This window comes from Cucumis sativus, chromosome 6, assembly GCF_000004075.3.
Source record: "Cucumis sativus cultivar 9930 chromosome 6, Cucumber_9930_V3, whole genome shotgun sequence".
Taxonomy (NCBI): Eukaryota; Viridiplantae; Streptophyta; class Magnoliopsida; order Cucurbitales; family Cucurbitaceae; genus Cucumis; species Cucumis sativus.
In genome coordinates, this window is record NC_026660.2 from 23,620,502 (window position 1) to 23,638,477 (window position 17,976).

The following is a 17,976-nucleotide window of genomic DNA, read 5'->3' on the forward strand; positions in this document are numbered from 1 at the left end:
TGATATCTTATTATTATTATTCATGTTTTATAAATTCATTTACAATATAGTAGAGAATATTGATTCAATGCATGTTGGTGACATTAATTTTAGAACCATTTTGGGTGCAAAATTATTAGCATGAATTTAATATAAGCATCCTCTATTTAAAAATTAGTTTTCATATTGAGAAAATGGAAGAAGAATCTAACATTGGCTTCGGATAGGTTTGTTTCAATTACTATTGAACTTTTTTTGTCACCGTCCGTTCTTTAGGACTTCCGCCTTACACGTCTCTCCCTAAACAAGAACTAGTGGTCTCATATTTACAAAATTAGATGATACATTATTTTCTAAGAATATAAATTTACATATGCTTAAATGCACATTGTTTATCGTGTCATTTAATTTTGATTTTTTAAAAAACTTTGAACTATCACAATTCATTTTGGGTTGCATCCATACATATAACAAAACAAAATCTTTCAACAAAAAATGAAAATTTATATTTCAAACTTTTGATATATATATATAGTTTACTCGATTGAAACATTTTAGAATTTGAAAAAAAAAACAGAACAAACATGTTTACCAACGTTATATTAGCAAACCACATCATTTTTTAGTTCCACAGTAGGTGGAGTGAAGATCCAAACTTTTGAAATCTTCACTATTTTTATAATGTTTTGATCCAATAAGCAACATTCAAGGTGGCTTTACTCGTAAAAAATATTCAACTGAAGAATGGAAACAATAACAAAACAAAAAGACATAAGAACATCCAAGTAATGACCCAAGGGGAAAACCAAGTAGCAAAGCCCCCATACTCATCATGAGGATCTTCACTCCAAGACAATGTCTCCCACCTAATGCCTCTCTTTTTGGCTTCACCAGTGATTGCACCTCCATTTTCAGCTAATTTAATATGTGACACAATGTGAGGGAATACTTCCTTACAAGACTTCTCTCCAATCAACAAATCAGAATGCCCAAAACCATTTACAACCACCCTTTCATGTCTGAATTTTGGTTGATGCAACTTCATGTACTTGTTAGCCAGAAAGGAAGTGAGAGGACTTACCAGAAGACTCCTTCCACCTGATATGTATAGCGTTGGAAATTCCATTCTCTCTGGATGTATTAAGTAATTGTTATTCCCTTTGTCGTCAACGACGAAACCCGCTTTGCAAATTTTTCTGAGGTGAGGAAATGCTGCCATGGGGAGCACTGAGGAGCTTTCCTTGTTTAACCAGTGATGAACAGAAGGACTCACATTTTCGTGCCAAAATGTGCAGCCAAATATGCCGGAGAAGACTTCACATTCATTGCACGTGCACCTCTCGTATCGTGGTAACAAACGGGCTATCAATTTTAGGAGCTGGTGCCTTCTGCTGATACTGGATGTTCCCAAGAGAGGTAGGATCTTGTTCTTGCCAAGTATAGCCATGGAGATCTGCATAAAAGATTCAAAAAGTGCCGAAAGAGACTTACTTCGTTTTTCGTTAACCCAAAGATTGATGAAAGTGAGACTTGTCTAATTAAGATCTGTAGTCTGGACATTTTTCAGATCCTAATCAATCACATTTTGACACTCTTAGAAAAGTAAGAACTTGCGCGAATATTAAGAAAGTTGTACTCACTGGGACCAGAGGAAGCCACATTTTGACCATTGACGATAAGGTTAGCTTGAAAAACATTGAAGAGTTGGTACAAGAGAGAGAGGCCACACAAGAACTAGAGACATGTCCTCCCATGAGAGAAATGTGTGATGCCAACCCTCCAACACAATGTGCAACAATGTGTACTTTTCTGCACGACCCATCCATTTCTAGGATCTTGTTGATTGCTGCAAAGATAAATGAAGGACAAAAAGCTCAATGAAAACAAAGTAATGTTGGTACTGAAAAAATCCGAGCAGTTAAATTCTTCTGAACATATTACCAGCAGGGATGTCAAATCTGCCAACATCTGCTATTGTGAAGTCATTAGAAGGATTTAGAGGGTGTAATCTAGATTGCAATAGCCAAACATCGTGACCTTCTCCAAGTAAAGTTCTGGCTAAATCAATGGGTTCTGTTGGTAGATAGTAACTCTCTGTTGAATAGCCATTAATCAGGATAACTGGATTAAGTTGTTTTCCTTCTTGAACCCTCGATTGATGTTGGGTACAGCTAAATTTTATGCAACTAATGGTAATTCCATCTTCTGCACAATGCACACGACAAAGGCTGAGACAAGTTGAAAACCAAAGCAAGACATAAAGAAATGAATATTGACATCTTAAAAACAGCAATTAATATTTTCTTCTAGGAGGTCTTTTCAAGTTTCAGTACGGCACAAAGCCATTAACCTTAGTTAGTACCTGTTGTTATTTCAAAACGAGAAGTGTATCCATAAAGGTTTTCTAAGAACCCTATTGGTGTTGAGTTTTTGTATTTCAACCTTGGTATCTGTAAGATATAGGTTCTCACAAAAGTCTTTAACAAAAGACTAATGAATTGTCCTCTCTTTTCTCCCTTAAGGCTTAAGAAACTCTTGAGAAGTTCTAAAATTGAGATGCTAAGTTCCCCTTCTAAAATGGAAACATCATTCATCGAATGGTTTCCTGAAACTTTTTCAATTCTCACTTGCAGTGTTGTTGTCTCTCGCCAAGCATATAAACCAAAGAGATAAGGATTCAAGGTCTTCTTCCCCTTCAGAATGTATCTGCATTTTAACTTTTTAGAATAAAATATAATTCTAAAGGGCATAACAATGTTATCCATAATATAGATGATAAGTGGTGTGGACGTAGAATACATCAAACAAGCTTAAACTCTCACCTTGCACCAGAAGAAGCTGCAAGGAGAAGATCATAAGTCATATACTGAGTGAAGGGAGTTCTGCAACCAGTATCACACAAATTTACTTCCCCGTTGATAATGTATAGATTGTCCTTCTCAATGCCCTTAAATTCGACATATCCACCAACCTTTCCTCTAAGAAGTGGATGACATCCTCCAAGACCTTCTTTTGATTGACTGAAATCTTTCCAACCCTCGGGGTTCATCTTCATTATGAGAAAAATGGCACAAGGCATTCCTCCCACATAACCCTTCATGGTTTCTTTAACCATGACTATTGATCTCTGGGATCTATTTGTTTTTGTTTTGGGCAAAGAATGCCTATCATCATTGATGGCAGAAAGCTCAATGCCACGTTGGCACTTGAACTTGAGAATATCACTCACAAGATGCTTGCTTACATGTTCAGAAACAATTGTGATTGTAAAAGACGGATTTACACCAACAGAACGTGGAATTAATGAAGCATCGCAAACATAGAGGCCTGGATGCACAGAAGCAGGATTCTGAAGATCAAAAACCTGACCACTGGCATTGCAAACACCACAAGAAGAATCAGATGCCACATTGCACCCACCTAAATGATGAACTGATGTGCTTCGGTACCTTGAAATGAAAAGAACTCCCCCTAACTTTTTTGTGATTCTTTGGAAGACATTTACTTTTTGTGGTAGTAAAGAATCAAGTGGTGGAAAGAAAGAAACTTTATCTGTGTCCCTTTGCAACATAATTTTCCCATCGCCCTTGTCATAACCCATTGCGTTTAGAACAATTGCTTGGCTGGCTTTGCAGCTTAGAACTTGTTTCAACTTATCTAAAATTCCATGGAAGAACCAGTAGCCATTGGGCCATCCATAAGTTGTAACGCCTTTAAAAAGCAGGTTAGGATAAGCCGAAGGAAGCACTGCACTCTATGGCACAAGGAAAAAGAATTCAGTTAAAACTCAATAGAGCAATTTTTACAACTCAAAAGGACATTTTATGAACATAAAGCAACCATTTGAATTCAAAATTTTAAAAAAAATTAAAAGGAAAAAAAATCCCATCATGCAGGAAAAAAGTAAAGGTTATTTGGGCTCACGGTCACTCATAGGAAAAGAAGTAGTAGTTAAGAGCAAACTGTGGTCAATGGTTCGGTATCTCATCACAAATTATAAATATAGTGCAATCAATTCAATGGCTCATCACTATAATACAGGATGTCTTCTTCAATAAGCCATCATTCTTTTTATAGATCTGCGAGATTGGTGAGTCATGAGTGAGCTACCAATTATCTTGGCATGCCCACGCAACTCGAGAGGCAATCCTTAAATAGCTAGTTTCCCGGCAAGACAAGTGATCTATCAATTATTTTGGCATCCCTGTGAGAGGTAAGGCAATCCTAGATACCCAAGTTTCTACTTTCTAGAAACATTGGTTCAAAAAGATGGAAATTTTTTCAAGTTTTTAGAGGAGATCCCTAGATTACTCTTGTGCAAGTCATTTGCTAATTGCTTACTTAGATCAGACCACTAAGTTTTCTCCATCCCCGTTCTAGCAAATGAAGCTAACAAGATTCTTAAGGACCTTTACAAAGGAGCTAAAATGGATGCATTTTATCATCATATTTGTAGAATTCTACCTCCAATGATCTAAAGCCCAATATTTCCAACGGAATCAAGTTTTTGCATGTAAAGGCATTTATGCACCTGAATTGTGAATCCCAATGAAGAAGTGTACGAAGAAGAGATAGACGGTCCTGGCCGTTCATGAAAAGCTTTTTTCCATAGCCGCTCTCTATCTAACCCATAACCATTCAAGGGTGCAGGACTCCCAGCAAGGTAGGCCACAGTATTTCCATTACAGCTAAATCCACAGCCAAGTGCTTCAGAAACTTTTAGTCCTCTCATTTGAGACCGAAAGAGTATCTCAGTTGTACCAAAAACTCCAGCTGAGAAGAAAAGATTAAAACGTAAGTAATTGTAAAAAGTCTTCCATGTATCAAATATCTTGCTTCTTCCTTACCCGAAAGGATTACAAAATCACAGGCTATAAAGTCAATCTCATTCAAGTAAACAGACCATCTTCTTTTTTGGGAGGTTCCGCCTTCTTGGTTAGGTGAGTTTTTTACAACATACTGAACCTGACATGTAGTATGAACAACACATCCTGCCTACAAAAAGGAAAAGGACAGATTTCAATCAAAGTGCTAATGATACATAAAACATGTTGTCTAGACATTGTCCCATCAAATATGAGTAAATTCCTTGTTTAGAAAATTGAAAAATAATGTAATGAAGAAAAGTCATTGATTAAAAATTGACTTCAATTCCATGTCAGCCGAGCAACACTTGTGGTATTGCCAAACCTTCATAATACAACTCTTAAAAGTAGTTACATCCTTGGAGTTAGATGGGAGAACACACTTGCAGGGAACAAGACAAGAGCACAACGAAATGAATAGAATAGGTGTTATGAAAAGGGAAAAGGGAAAGGGGGAGCCATTGCACACATTAGTACTTGGCAGAAGTTAATCAATGCTACTCCTTTGGTATTTCAATGATCAATATAATTTTTGGTAATAAATGTTCCGGAAATCCTTCTTGTAACTTTTATTGATCAGCAATCTTCTATCTTATCAAAGGAAAAGGTCTTATGTACATGACATGTGTTAAATGTATACATACATATGTATGTGGGTGGATTAGTAATTGAAATGCAGTGGAAAAAATACCTGGATGGCTGTCAGTAAATAATTTTTGTCTGTTGAACTCTTAGCATTATAAGGACATCCAGCAAGACAATTTCCACAAGCTAAGCAGTTACCCCACTGTTGGCTTGAATTAGACAGTGATTCCTCAATATCGAAGTTAATGCTAAGATTCAGCGAAGACTCAAAACATCCTTCAATCTCTTCGTCAACAATTTCTTCTAAAACTTTGGCGGAAGGAAACTTGATGGGAATACTTTGAACCTTCAACATGGCTGTTGCAGCAGATTCACAGAAATTCCAATCCCTTTCCCATTCTTTTGGCCAGTTCGGATCCCTTCTCACAAGAACTGGGGTTGGAACCATCACTCCAGCATTCACTAGCGAACCTCCCCCTAGCCCACAGGCTACAGTAGCTAGGGAATCATTTTGTTCAAATACCTAAAATTCAAAACATTTTATAAATAGTCAATTACAAACTAATTAGTTTCTGTAGATGTAATGTATAATCTGGTTTAACTTTAAGCAACTCCTTTAGATAGTGATTGTCCATAACTACATACAGATGTATAATAAGCAATAACTTCAAAGCCACTCTTTCAATATATCCAAATAATTAAAAGTTGCATTGCATGGCACTGCACATCTCTGGTTTTTCATGAGATCGTAAAATAAAAAATTTAATCATGATTACTTCATGACTCCCTGAAATATCATAATCTTGATTCATATCCTTATGTGTGTGTCATATATGCATACAAGTCATTTTCTTCATACTCACTCTGAATCTCAAAGGAACAACAATAGAATAACACTTAATATTATGAACATAATTACCTGAAATAATGCATCTTTGGGACCAAAGCTTATGCCTAAATTGCGATTTTCCATCCTCACAGCCGAGGTTAAATTCATGCTGTCAGTAACAAAATCCCGAGATTCCCATTTGCGGCCTTTCTCAAGTAAACAAACTTTTATTCCTGCCATAGACATCCGACATGCAGCAACAGAACCACCATATCCTGACCCTATAACAATTGCATCGAAACCATTCTCTACTTCATTACCACACATCAGATCTGCAGTTTTCCGTTCTTCCATCTCTTTAAGGTTAAGAAACTTACGAAAAGTTCGCTCTAATGATCTATTTAAGTATACCATAGAAAGCAAATAATACAGCAAAGAATGTTCATATTTATTGCTGTTGGTAAACTATATAGACCCCCCTATGGTGACCAATTTGTTTTTTTATTTTTCTTTTAGAAAATTAAGCCTATTTCCTTTCCATGTCTTACATTTACATCTTTCTTAAATACAATGGTTGAATTCTTAGCCAAATTCCAAAAACAAAAACAACTTTTTGAAAGTTACTTTTTTTAGTTTTCAAATTTTGGCTTAATTTTTTAAACCATTGGTAGAATGTAGATAGCAAAGGAAGAAAGTTGGAGGTAGAAGTAGTGTTTATAGGCTTAATCTTCAAAAACAAAAAGTAAAATGGTTACCAAATGGGCCATAAATGTCTGCTCATAGCTTTCTTCATTTTTTTCCTCTTCTAAGCATGTTGTTCTCGTTTTCTGCCTTGACAGGGACTGGGAGTGCAATGGCCAACACCAAGACAACAGCTAACTTTAATTTCAGTGTGAATAACCAAACACTGAACAATAAATAATACTTCAAACAAATTTCCTTGTTTTTAGCTTTCTTGATGGCATTTTTCCCCTGTCTCCATCAACAATTTGTGGACATTCCAAAAATTGGAAAGCAAGTGTTGTGCATTCTAGATCAGTAAAGGACAACTGAAAGATCAGCATTATGCTGTCATCCTGTTTTTATTTGAGAGGATCTTATATCGTAGTTTTCTGAATGAGACTAAAGCCATAAGAAATAATTTTCTAATTCAAGCCACATTGAATTAGGGATATGAACATATATATATATGAGAGCCAGATCAATCATTGAAGTGAACCTTCACCGACAGTCATTTACATTACCTAATGACAGAAGAAAAGACAAGTTTGGTACATTTACATAGACAAATATTAACTCATACTCTAGAAATTTCAACTGATTTTTTCAAAGCACCCAAAAGACTTCTCATAATTCTCGGTTCACCAGGAGGTGACTGGTCCTTTAAGCGTCCATTTCTTATGGCTCGAAAAATTGGACTACTACTGGCAGTAGCAGGAAAAACCAAGCAATCTATATACACGAGAACTTCTGTCTTTCCATCTCCAATTGTGATAAAACCAAGTCTAACTCCACTGGGTATTTTGTCAACCTGTTTGATTTTCATGAAAAATAAGTTCCCGCTAGAGCTTTTGCTGAAAAAGGTAATCAACTTATTATGTACGAAAACTCCCCATATCTTATGCATAGCAAATATTAAGAACATGTAGACCAAAATAAGGCAAAGACTTGTCATAGTTGTTAATTTCACAGTTCAAAATTATAAGGTGCAAATGTATTTGTCTCATCGTGCTAGGCAATGCCAATCAAGAGTAGCTCTGTACGTCTATTCACAAGAGAATAATTATTAGGATGATATATCGTCATATAAATACATATAAAGAACCCACAAACAAAAAGAACAGCTATTGAACTTTTTTTTTTTTGACCTATTGTTTGGGTTTTGTCAATCAGTCAACTTCCTGCTACTAGTTTTATATCAGCAATACCAAAGAGCCTCTTGGCTTTTTGTTGGCGACAGTATCCTCTTATCTAAAATTGGCCGGCATCGTTAACAATGATCGAGCATGATGTCGTCTAGCTTCCTTACAGAACCTCTAACATTACTTTATCATTAAAAAATTTTAATCAGTAACCCACGTAATGCAAGCCCATTACTCACCTTCAATGGCACTGGAAGTGGCAAGTTAGCTCCCTGGCAAAGACTATTGGCCCACTGTTGCAATGCAAGCAGCCAAGAAATCAATTACCTATTATACTCTTCATGGATTATTGAAGTTGGGAAGAGGTGGGGGGGATTTTGACCTACCTGGAAGAGTAGGACCTGAAACCTAGCAATGTCAGTGTCCAAAGGCAATTTCATAGTCCCAAGGGATACTCCATCTTCAGGGTCATCTTCTGAGGGCACAATGTCGTTGTTCTCATCCGAAGACTTGGGCACCAGCTTGGGAATCCTGTGGCATGGACCTGAGACTTGGGAGAAATTGGAGATTTGGCGATACCGAGTGTTGGAAGCGAAGAAAACCAGCGACGGATTATGGGAGGGCATTGAAGAGAAAACACATGGGCGAGAATTGACATTTGGGTAGCGAATGAATTGGTTTGTTGAATAAGAAATGGCGTCCATTGATGGATTTGATATCGAAGAAGCAACAGGAAAAAGGAACTGAGAGAAAGATAACGAAGATGATTGGAAATTAGGAGAAGATAGTGTTTCAGCGATGAGTTTGACGGTTGGTCGGTACTTTTCTTTTCTTTTTTTTCTTTTTTTCTTTTTTCTTCTTTTGAGAAAATATGAAGATGAACTATGCAAAATGCAAATATTCTAAACTAATAAGATTAGGCAATTGCATCACACAAAAAATAGCCCTTATCATTTTTTTACATTGTAAATATGATAAATACGACAAGTAATTAGACATATTAAACGATATCAAATAACTATCAAAATATTGGATATCTAAAGCTAAACTTTTAAATTGACTATTTTTACAATTTAAAAAAATGTAATAAGATATGTTATATTATCATAGCCGTTTTTTTTTTTTTTTTTTTGCAACTTTTAAAAACTCCTCTATAAAATTTGTAAATTGTGTGGACTAAAATTTACATTTTGTTGGTACACCAAATGGATATATGAATTTCTAAATCTTAAAAAGAAACTCATAAATGTTGCTCTAGCCAGAATGAGCAATGGTAAATGGCATGTACCGTAGGTCTAGTCCATGTACTCCAACTACTCCACTAAAAAAATATTTATAAAATATATTTAGGATGTGTTCACGTTTTTATATTATGATTCCTTAAAAAGTAAATGTAGTATTAATTTGTTTTTGTTTTTACTTACACGGGTAGATTGCCTTTATTGTCAAATATTAGTTCCAAGAATATATGTCTTGTAGGACCTCCGTAGCTTAATATTGTAGTCTAAAATCCTGAGTTAATATGGATAGTCTTTCGGATAAAGTACTATATAAAAAGTGTCATAAGACAGACTGAAAGTATTGCGGGGTTGCGTGAGAAAGAATTTTTTGTTTTTATCCTCCAAATCAGAAATATTCATTAGTGATGCCAAAAATATTACCAGGCACAATCAAATATGGATAGAAGAATGAATTTACCCTACTTTTTTTTGTAAGAGCCTTGTTTTCTAAAATTACAAAAAGGAAATGAAAATGAAAAAAAAAAAGAAGGCCTCGGTAAAAATGCATGTTGTTGTCCGAAAATATAAAAACAAAAATTTTAAATAGTTACTCGTAAAATTTTAATTAGATCAAACCCACCCATGTCGATTAAATGTTTTTATTTTATACACGAAAAAGATTATTAAAAATTTTATTATAAGTGATAAAGCCGCTAAAAATATTTACAAAATATAACAAAATTTTAGATTTTATGTATAATGGACTTTGTTAGTGTATATCAGCTCTCCCCACTTGCGATAAAGACCCATAACTTCAATGTTACATTAAAACAAGCAAATCTTTATGAATTATCTAAGAACTTTATAAGCTGCACATGGTCGAACCTTTAATCCCTGATTAAAGGAAAAAAAAAAAAAAGAAGAAGAAATTGACCAATAAAAATCCCAATGAATTAAAAAGAAAAGAATTAGCTATTTTGTTCAAACCTATCTTGTCAAAGACATCCACATCTACACACCAAAAACCAAATTGAACCCATAAAGCTCACTTCATCATTTCAAGTATCATCATAGGCTATTGAACTATTTAGGTAAAAGGAAAACGGCAGAGTGAACCCACCACGGCAGAGAATGAACAGTATGAAGAATGACAGCAAGTGAAGTGTGATGGAATTTGATATGCTAAAGATGTCTAAGACTACAACGCCACATTTAGATCTGTACAGAAGAAGATGGAAAACCAGAAGACACAGCCAAGACAGCATTATATAGGTGTTGCTTTCATTACTACAATGTCTCCGTCTGCCACTTGACGTGACTACCAAAGGTCGTTGCTGTAGCAGGATGTAATTGTTCAGGAAACCGAGAGAGCCTCGAGCTTGGGGAGGAGACTTCGCCATGCATCGGCGACCCCATTTGCTAAACGTGCCTGTCCTTTTGCAAATTCATGGAAAGCAAGCCCCACGTCTAGTGTTTTCTGTTCCTGGAATCTTACTGTCTCTTGATTCATTAGTGCCACTATTGTCTCAAATCTTTTCGTCGCTTCCTCACTTGCTGCCTTCAACTGTACAACGAAACTACTTCTAATTAGAACAAGATTCTGTTTTCTGCGTAGTAACCATTTATGTTCATAGAAGTTCATATACCTCTTTGTACTCCACCTCAGCCTCAGATGCTTTATCGGATCTCATTAGCATGAGTTTGTCTCTGCAGACCATTGAATTTATACTCTAAATTTCTTATTAAAAAAAATTAATCTACAAGCTCAATCAAACATTCCAAAAGTCTGAAGAATCTACAAAGGGCTCGAGGAAAAGGTAAAAGATATTCAATACTAGTACGATAAGCAGATAGAACTCCAGAATGAATTTTAAAGGAAATTAAACACAGGACGTCGTGCTAGCCTGTTATTATGATAAAATAAGTGAAAACAAATGAAAATAAAGACGAGTTGTCGAATGCATACAAATTTATCTCTTTCAGCCTTGTTGTTTCGGCAAGTTCACATTGCTGCCTGAAGGCATTGGCTCTCTCGGCTATGGTGGCCTGTTTTAAACAAAGAAAATAAGTCTTATCATGGACATATACCAAGCAAACACAAACTTACGTTAATCAATTCCACAGAAAATACATAGACAAGATGATAATAAGAAAGTACACGTACTCCAAAACAAATTATTTCAGCCCCTGCATGAAAAAGAAATCTAAATTTTGCACCCAACTTGTACCAGTATCACGGAAACATACACCGATGCTTATGGTAACCAAGTCCAACTAAACTTTTAAGAGTACAGTATAAGGATTCAGAAAGTTATGCCACAAACTTGAAAGCTGAATGAGTCCATTCAAAATCAACACAAAGGGAGGAGCAAAATTTTAGAAATCAAGGACATAGTTGTACAACCTATATCCTATTCAAGTAAGGTAGTGAGAGGGGGGGAATACCTTAATAGATTGAACGGTACGAACATAATCTTTCAAGGGTTCCTCAAAATTCATCAGAAGTTGGTGAGCCTGCAGATATTCATCAATGTAAGTACTGTAAATATAACAAACCCTAGCTCCTCCATGCCAAAATTCAAATTTCCACATACTGAATTTAAGTGGTTTAATTATTACAAAGATCACTCTCCTGGAGATGAGATTTCAAGAAGTAATGAAAGAATCTTTTCAAATCAATTTGATTTTATTAAAAGTGAAATTTATTTGTTACCTAACGTGGTAGATTTTAGAAGAAACACTTTAGGTAATCAAGAAGTTATGAGAACACACTCAAATATACCTCTTTTTGCAACTTAACTGACAGCATCTCTGATTTGGCTCCCATTTCTGAGAACCCCTTCCCAACAGCATTTTCTTCACAAGCACCAAGAAGTTTTGCAGCCTTTCCAAAATCCGATAACGCCTGTCCCAACTCTAATTCACAAGCAGAAACAATCAGACATTATTCATTTGTTATCTAATGAAATGAAGTGGTAATGAAAACATAAATTACAAATGTCAGCTAAAATTAAGCGATCTTGAAGATTTCCATATACCTCTATGCCTTTTCACGAGTCGATATGCATGCTTCTGGGCTTCAGTTAAGTGGTTTTCAAGCTCAAAGATGTAGTGTTTTAGCTTTTCATATTCAGGATTTGATTCTTCCACGGGTTTTTCTTTTCCAAGAACAATGTCACTCACTTTAGACTGTACATCCTGTTAATAACCATTTTTTTGGTGGGGGAACAAACAGAATGATTGAATCATATGTGGATAGGATAACTAATGGAAAATAAAATCTCCCACCTAGTCAAAGGAATTATATAAATCTCTCTAACAAGATAATAGCAGAGAAGAACATCATACCAGTTGAAGTTATTTAGTTAAGTATGGACGACATCATAATATATTGAAAAAATACCTCTAGCTCTTGATAAACTTTAAAAACGATAATTACGTGACTGCTATCAGGAAGAAACTAGAACATGCAAACTTCTTTTTGTTCTTAAAGGCATGGTTAGAGGCCATCTAGAATACAAATTCCCCAAAACTATCTGGATCACATAGGCTTGAGGTCTGAAAAAGCATGCTCCAAGATCTTCTATAGAAAGAGCATATGAATCTTATGTCCTATGGAACTTCCATTTATCATCTTAGCATCTCAGTTAAACCAAAACTTGCATCTAGTAGAGCTATTCTAATTCAGAAATTTAAAAAAAAAGGTTTCCTAGAATAATTCTTTTTCAAAGAAGGAACCCATCAGAAGATTTAATACTGATCCGCATCCCAGAGGGGGAGAGAGGTGTCCAAATTAAAAAAAAAAAAGAGGAAACGAAACAGTCAAACATATAGATATTTATGTCATCAAAGGAAATAATTGGAAGCAAACAAAAGTCAGAAATTTAGACTTTTTTTATTTCTTTCTCCCCTCTACGACTACAAGAGAGCTTTTAAGAAATCTCCACTTTTGAACTTGCATCTACAGGACATTTATCTTAACTTGATAGAGTCATTACGGCTACACTCACCTTATTGATAGATATTAAAACGTTTGTGTCTCTAGAGTCTGGCAGTACTTCCCTTTTGAATAGAAATAAAGTTTCTTTTTCTCATTAAAACACACAGGCACTAACAATCAAATCTTGTAATGTGTATTTTGCCTCCACCACAACACTTAACTTACCTTGAATATCTGCATTAAATCAGCTGGCTTTTTCTTGAAAATTCCAGAGTCATGAGACCTCAACCTCTCCATGGTCTGCTCATAAGATAACATATGTGTGTCAGCTTAATGAAACTTCTTACTTTATTATCAGAAGATGGGCAGTATAACATTAATATATGTTAGGTATCCAAACACAAACTATAGAAACCTAACATATAGCAATATCAAGAAGAAACTACAATAAAAACAAGTCATTTGAGGTACGTGCACCCTCCCTCTTGAGATCTCTCTCAAACCTAATTCACTTACCAAATGCCTAACTCCCTCCTTCCTCGCTCCCTCTATGCATAACCAAACTCCACAACCACCTCTCTAGCGCATTACTAATATGCCCTTCTAATATCCTGTTAGACCACCCATCATACGCCAGTATAGTAGGAGAAAAAACAGGAAAGAGAAAAAGGACGAGGAGTTGGTTATGTAACCAACTGCAAGTGGGGACCACAAGGAAATGGAGTGCCGACGCACGATCACCATGGCAGGGGAGTGAGGGAGCAAATATAAATAGAGACGAGAAGGAAGGGAGAGGGCAGAGAATTTTGGTGATAAGAATCCTACTGTTATTCCTTGAGAGATAGGAAGGCAGCCGAGGGAGAGAGGGAGTCTTCGACAGGGAGCTTTTATTTTTCTTCTGTATTTTTCATTAGCCACAGTATTTCCTATATTGTATCCTTTTCCATTGCCAACTGAGAAGTCGGGTTCTATCATATCCCTAATTAGATTCCTAACAATACGACAAACAGATAAAAAAAAAAAGAAGGATGTACTATATAACAAAGGAAGTTCACGAACATCACCTCTTCTTCTGCCTGTAAGAAGGTTCTCAAATCCTCACTCTTCTGAAGCTCGTGGTGGGAAGCTATCCGATTTACAAATATATCCAAAGCTTGACGCCTCATTTCAATAAATTCAGCACTGAAACGAAATTTCTCTGTAGCACAAAAACTGAACTTATTCCAAATATTAATCTTAAATGTTTAACCACATCAAATCTAGCTCATTTTTCTCATCACTTTAGATGATCTCACAATGAAAGAAGAAAAAAGTTATCAATTTCAAATCTAGATCTTAAATTTATAAGTGCAAGTATATATAGAACAATCGACAAATAAACCTTCAATGTCAAATTCATAGATGGCATGCCATGCAAACCAATACTACTTCAGCAAAAGAAGTACTATGTAACCTAACTCAACAAAATAGGTAGTTGATATCTGAACACATTGCTCAAACATTTTCTGGAACATATTGCAAGTTCTAGTGGGGAATATTAGCAGGGTAGTAGGAAAACCATAGTGGTGATTACAACCTAAATCACACTATTTGTTAATTTTTTAATACAAACATCTTAGATAACCTGCCACTGATCAGCTTTTCTCTAAATCTTTTACTTTATATCTACAAAACATCTCTAAACATGTTTTGAATTGACTGCCAACTGCTAAGTAATCTGAGCCAACCAAAAAAAGCAAGGCTACTACCAGGTTCTGGACATAACGTAACTAGAAATGGAGATGCCCTTGCCTCTCCCTATCCTGTCTTGTCTTCTTGTTTCCTCACTTACCTCTTGTATTATGTTTTGTTACTTGTTAGCATGTTAAAACAACTGAACACTATCACATATCCGAGTTTGTTCTAGCTAATTAATAGTCCAACAAAAACACTCTACTTTTTATGCTTCCAAGCATATATATGACTTCACCAACTACAAAAATGGGAAGGAAAATAAATATTGTCAAATGAAAGTTATATCATGACACAGACTTGACATTGATTAATTAGAAAAGCAAGTTGAAATTACCACATTAGCATTAGCAGTAAAACGGGAAATACAATTATCATTTAGCAACACCAGCCTCAAAATAATGAAACATGTGATGGAAAGGGAAACTCGTAAACTTCTTACCTACAGCATTCTTCTCTGGAAGAGAAGGAATAAAAATGCCTTTATACTTTTCAAAAAGCCGGTCATGTAACCAAACAAAATCATTGTATCGCCGAATGACAATCTTCTCCGGACCTTGGTATTCAGGAAAATTAGTCTGCTAATACAAATTATAATAAGTGATCTGTTGATCAATCATTGTACATATTAAAAATAAAACAAGGCTAAAAATATACATACTATGTTCACATGCAAAAGGAAAGCTTTTTTGCAATATGTGTTAATCCTAGTAAATCAGTCACCTTACTGCAAAAATTTATCTGATGAATTTTTCTCTAGACAGAAACTCAAGGACCTATAGAACAGGTCCTATCCAAGTAAGGTCTATTTTTCTCTAGATGAGAGTACAAATAGATGGGATTCTCACATGTATATGAGACCACATATATTATATGAATTTTGTAACCTATTGAAAATTACCTAGTATGCAGCTGAGTTTTTTCCCAAAAACCTGAAATCCTTAGCAATTTTGTTTTACTATCTTGTTTTTTAAATAGGAAGTACTTGGCAACCTTATCCAAAATAACAATTGTTTTGGTGAGGACTGAGGTGGCGAACAAAAATCATCTTTTGAAGTAAATATTTCATGTTATGAAATAAATTTCTCTTTAAGATACAATTCAACCCTCAAATTACTGGCAGACTCCTTCTTCCTCATTTAGCGAGACAACTTCATGCCCCTTAAATTGCATTCAGCAAATATGCTCTGCTTTTATTTTCCACCATGTACAGAACTTTTTCTTCTTTACATCAACTTCTCCTCAGAGCTGCCTATCAGGCCTTACAATTTCCCACAAAAGAACATCCCAGCTCATTCTCTTTAAAATGTCAGGATCAATAGAATCATTGTCCGTTGGTTTTGAAGCTCAAAATTACACGTTTACTTAGATGATGATATCCAATCTGCATTCCTTTTTTCTTTATTAACGTTTCTAAATACCAAGTAAAACTACGGCCGAAATCAAACGAATCGGTCTCTTCCAGTTTCTTAGTTAAGTATACAATCACCATTCTTCACTTCGTATCACAAACAAAATTCACATAATTCTACATAGTTGGCAGTGAAATGAACATGAAAACTGCCCGCAGTTAGATGGCAAGTAAAAAATCTCGTGACAAGGTAACTTGAAACGTGTACAGGATCAATAATTTCCATCAAATGGAGCAAAATAAACAAATAATCAAAGAAGCATGGAAAATCAATTCTGAATGCAAAAATACCTTTGTGATGACTCGGTATGAGATATAAGCTTGAACCCCATTTCCCAATTTGACAGGATCAGTCACCGAAACTGACAGATAAGGCTGGGAAGACGGAGATCTAGGGCTAAGCGATGAACCCGGTAAACTTCTTTCCTGCTCCATGCTTCTATAGCCCACCAAACAATGCGAAATCCAAAATCTAAAAGGAAAGATGAACAACCACGTTAAATTTCTCGCAGGTAATTGCAGAAACGATCATATAAGACGTGGGTGGTGATTGATCGGGAAGGATAATAGTCCACTCCACGTTTATGAACCGGATCGGCGTGGCTTACCAATATTGCTGCCTGTTTCTAGTTTCCCAACTCCTATGCCATTAATTGAAGCTTACAACGTAAATAAATGAGGGGAATTGCCAAATTTTGGACAAATAAGTGGAAAGTTAAGCTCATCTCTACGTTTCTTTGAGTGGTAGTACTTTTCAAGCTTCAAGTTAGAGTTTTCTTTTGTAAGGATAACCTTCGTTAGTTATATTGTTTTTTAACCTGCCTTCCAAAAAATATGATATATAACTGTTTTTCGCATTTGAATTTTTTACTCGACAGTGAATCGTTCTAATTCGATGACATGTTTCAATGTGAATTCATGTTTTAGTAGTTATTGCTACAAATTGTCACATGCGATAAGAATGATTCAGTGAGTGTGATGTATTTTAGTGAAGCTTTATCTCGATTTCATTACTGTACTCCAATGTTTAAATTTGTTCATCATTTAATCACATTTTTCGCCAATTATAAGAATTCCCCAATTTCGCCTAATAGAACCTACATCCTCTGACCTTAATTCAAACGAGTAAATGATTGGGTTGTAGTTGTGAAATCAAAATAATGCTTCACTATGCGAGTTTAACTCACTTAATCCAACCTATATCATTAGCGACTGTTTTGTGACGACACCTATTAAGATGTGAAGTTTGCAATGAGACATGTCATTGAGTTGATAACGGTCCATCATTGGATTGAAATTTTCAAAAGGGACACAATGGGTTATTGAAGGTGAAAAACACCATATGACATAAGCAGAAGGTTAAAAAACAATAAAGCGTGTGTAAGATTTCATCTACACCAAACAATATATTGAAATTACTACTGTAACCATGTATTTTTTACAATTAAAACTATGGACATTGGGGAGATGGGTGTCCATTAACTTTTTTGCATTTTCTCATGGATGTGTTTTTCACGAAATTCTTTTATTACATATAAAAGTATAACTAAGTCT

General features: G+C 35.3%; 3 protein-coding genes across 5 annotated transcripts; all 3 read right to left on the reverse strand.

Moving 5' to 3' along the window:
- Nucleotides 1-539: 539 nt before the first annotated feature.
- On the reverse strand, nucleotides 540-7,253 carry LOC101210028. Of its 2 annotated transcripts, XM_011659407.2 has the most exons (10): nucleotides 7,014-7,253; nucleotides 6,349-6,539; nucleotides 5,536-5,952; nucleotides 4,827-4,974; nucleotides 4,511-4,752; nucleotides 2,802-3,733; nucleotides 2,342-2,685; nucleotides 1,921-2,184; nucleotides 1,620-1,825; nucleotides 540-1,432 (listed from the first exon to the last, which is right to left on the reverse strand). In XM_011659407.2, the coding sequence occupies exons 2-10, from the start codon at nucleotides 6,502-6,504 to the stop codon at nucleotides 713-715; spliced, it is 3,429 nt and encodes a 1,142-aa protein (XP_011657709.1). In that variant the 5' UTR covers nucleotides 6,505-6,539; nucleotides 7,014-7,253; the 3' UTR covers nucleotides 540-712. The 2 variants fall into 2 exon arrangements, with proteins under 2 accessions (XP_011657709.1, XP_011657708.1); XM_011659406.2 differs by having other exon boundaries at nucleotides 6,349-7,253.
- Nucleotides 7,254-7,423: 170 nt separating this feature from the next.
- On the reverse strand, nucleotides 7,424-8,942 carry LOC101214488 (hypothetical protein). The gene is made up of 3 exons (XM_004143279.3): nucleotides 8,507-8,942; nucleotides 8,360-8,413; nucleotides 7,424-7,789 (listed from the first exon to the last, which is right to left on the reverse strand). The coding sequence occupies exons 1-3, from the start codon at nucleotides 8,822-8,824 to the stop codon at nucleotides 7,556-7,558; spliced, it is 606 nt and encodes a 201-aa protein (XP_004143327.1). The 5' UTR covers nucleotides 8,825-8,942; the 3' UTR covers nucleotides 7,424-7,555.
- Nucleotides 8,943-10,269: 1,327 nt separating this feature from the next.
- LOC101214007 (sorting nexin 1) lies at nucleotides 10,270-17,192 on the reverse strand. 2 transcript variants are annotated; one of them, XM_011659409.2, is made up of 11 exons: nucleotides 17,031-17,192; nucleotides 16,714-16,894; nucleotides 15,454-15,589; nucleotides 14,345-14,478; nucleotides 13,506-13,580; nucleotides 12,379-12,538; nucleotides 12,123-12,256; nucleotides 11,786-11,854; nucleotides 11,307-11,386; nucleotides 10,987-11,047; nucleotides 10,270-10,904 (listed from the first exon to the last, which is right to left on the reverse strand). In XM_011659409.2, the coding sequence occupies exons 2-11, from the start codon at nucleotides 16,855-16,857 to the stop codon at nucleotides 10,695-10,697; spliced, it is 1,203 nt and encodes a 400-aa protein (XP_011657711.1). In that variant the 5' UTR covers nucleotides 16,858-16,894; nucleotides 17,031-17,192; the 3' UTR covers nucleotides 10,270-10,694. The 2 variants fall into 2 exon arrangements, with proteins under 2 accessions (XP_011657711.1, XP_011657710.1); XM_011659408.2 differs by lacking the exon at nucleotides 17,031-17,192 and having other exon boundaries at nucleotides 10,496-10,904; nucleotides 16,714-17,011.
- Nucleotides 17,193-17,976: the final 784 nt, after the last annotated feature.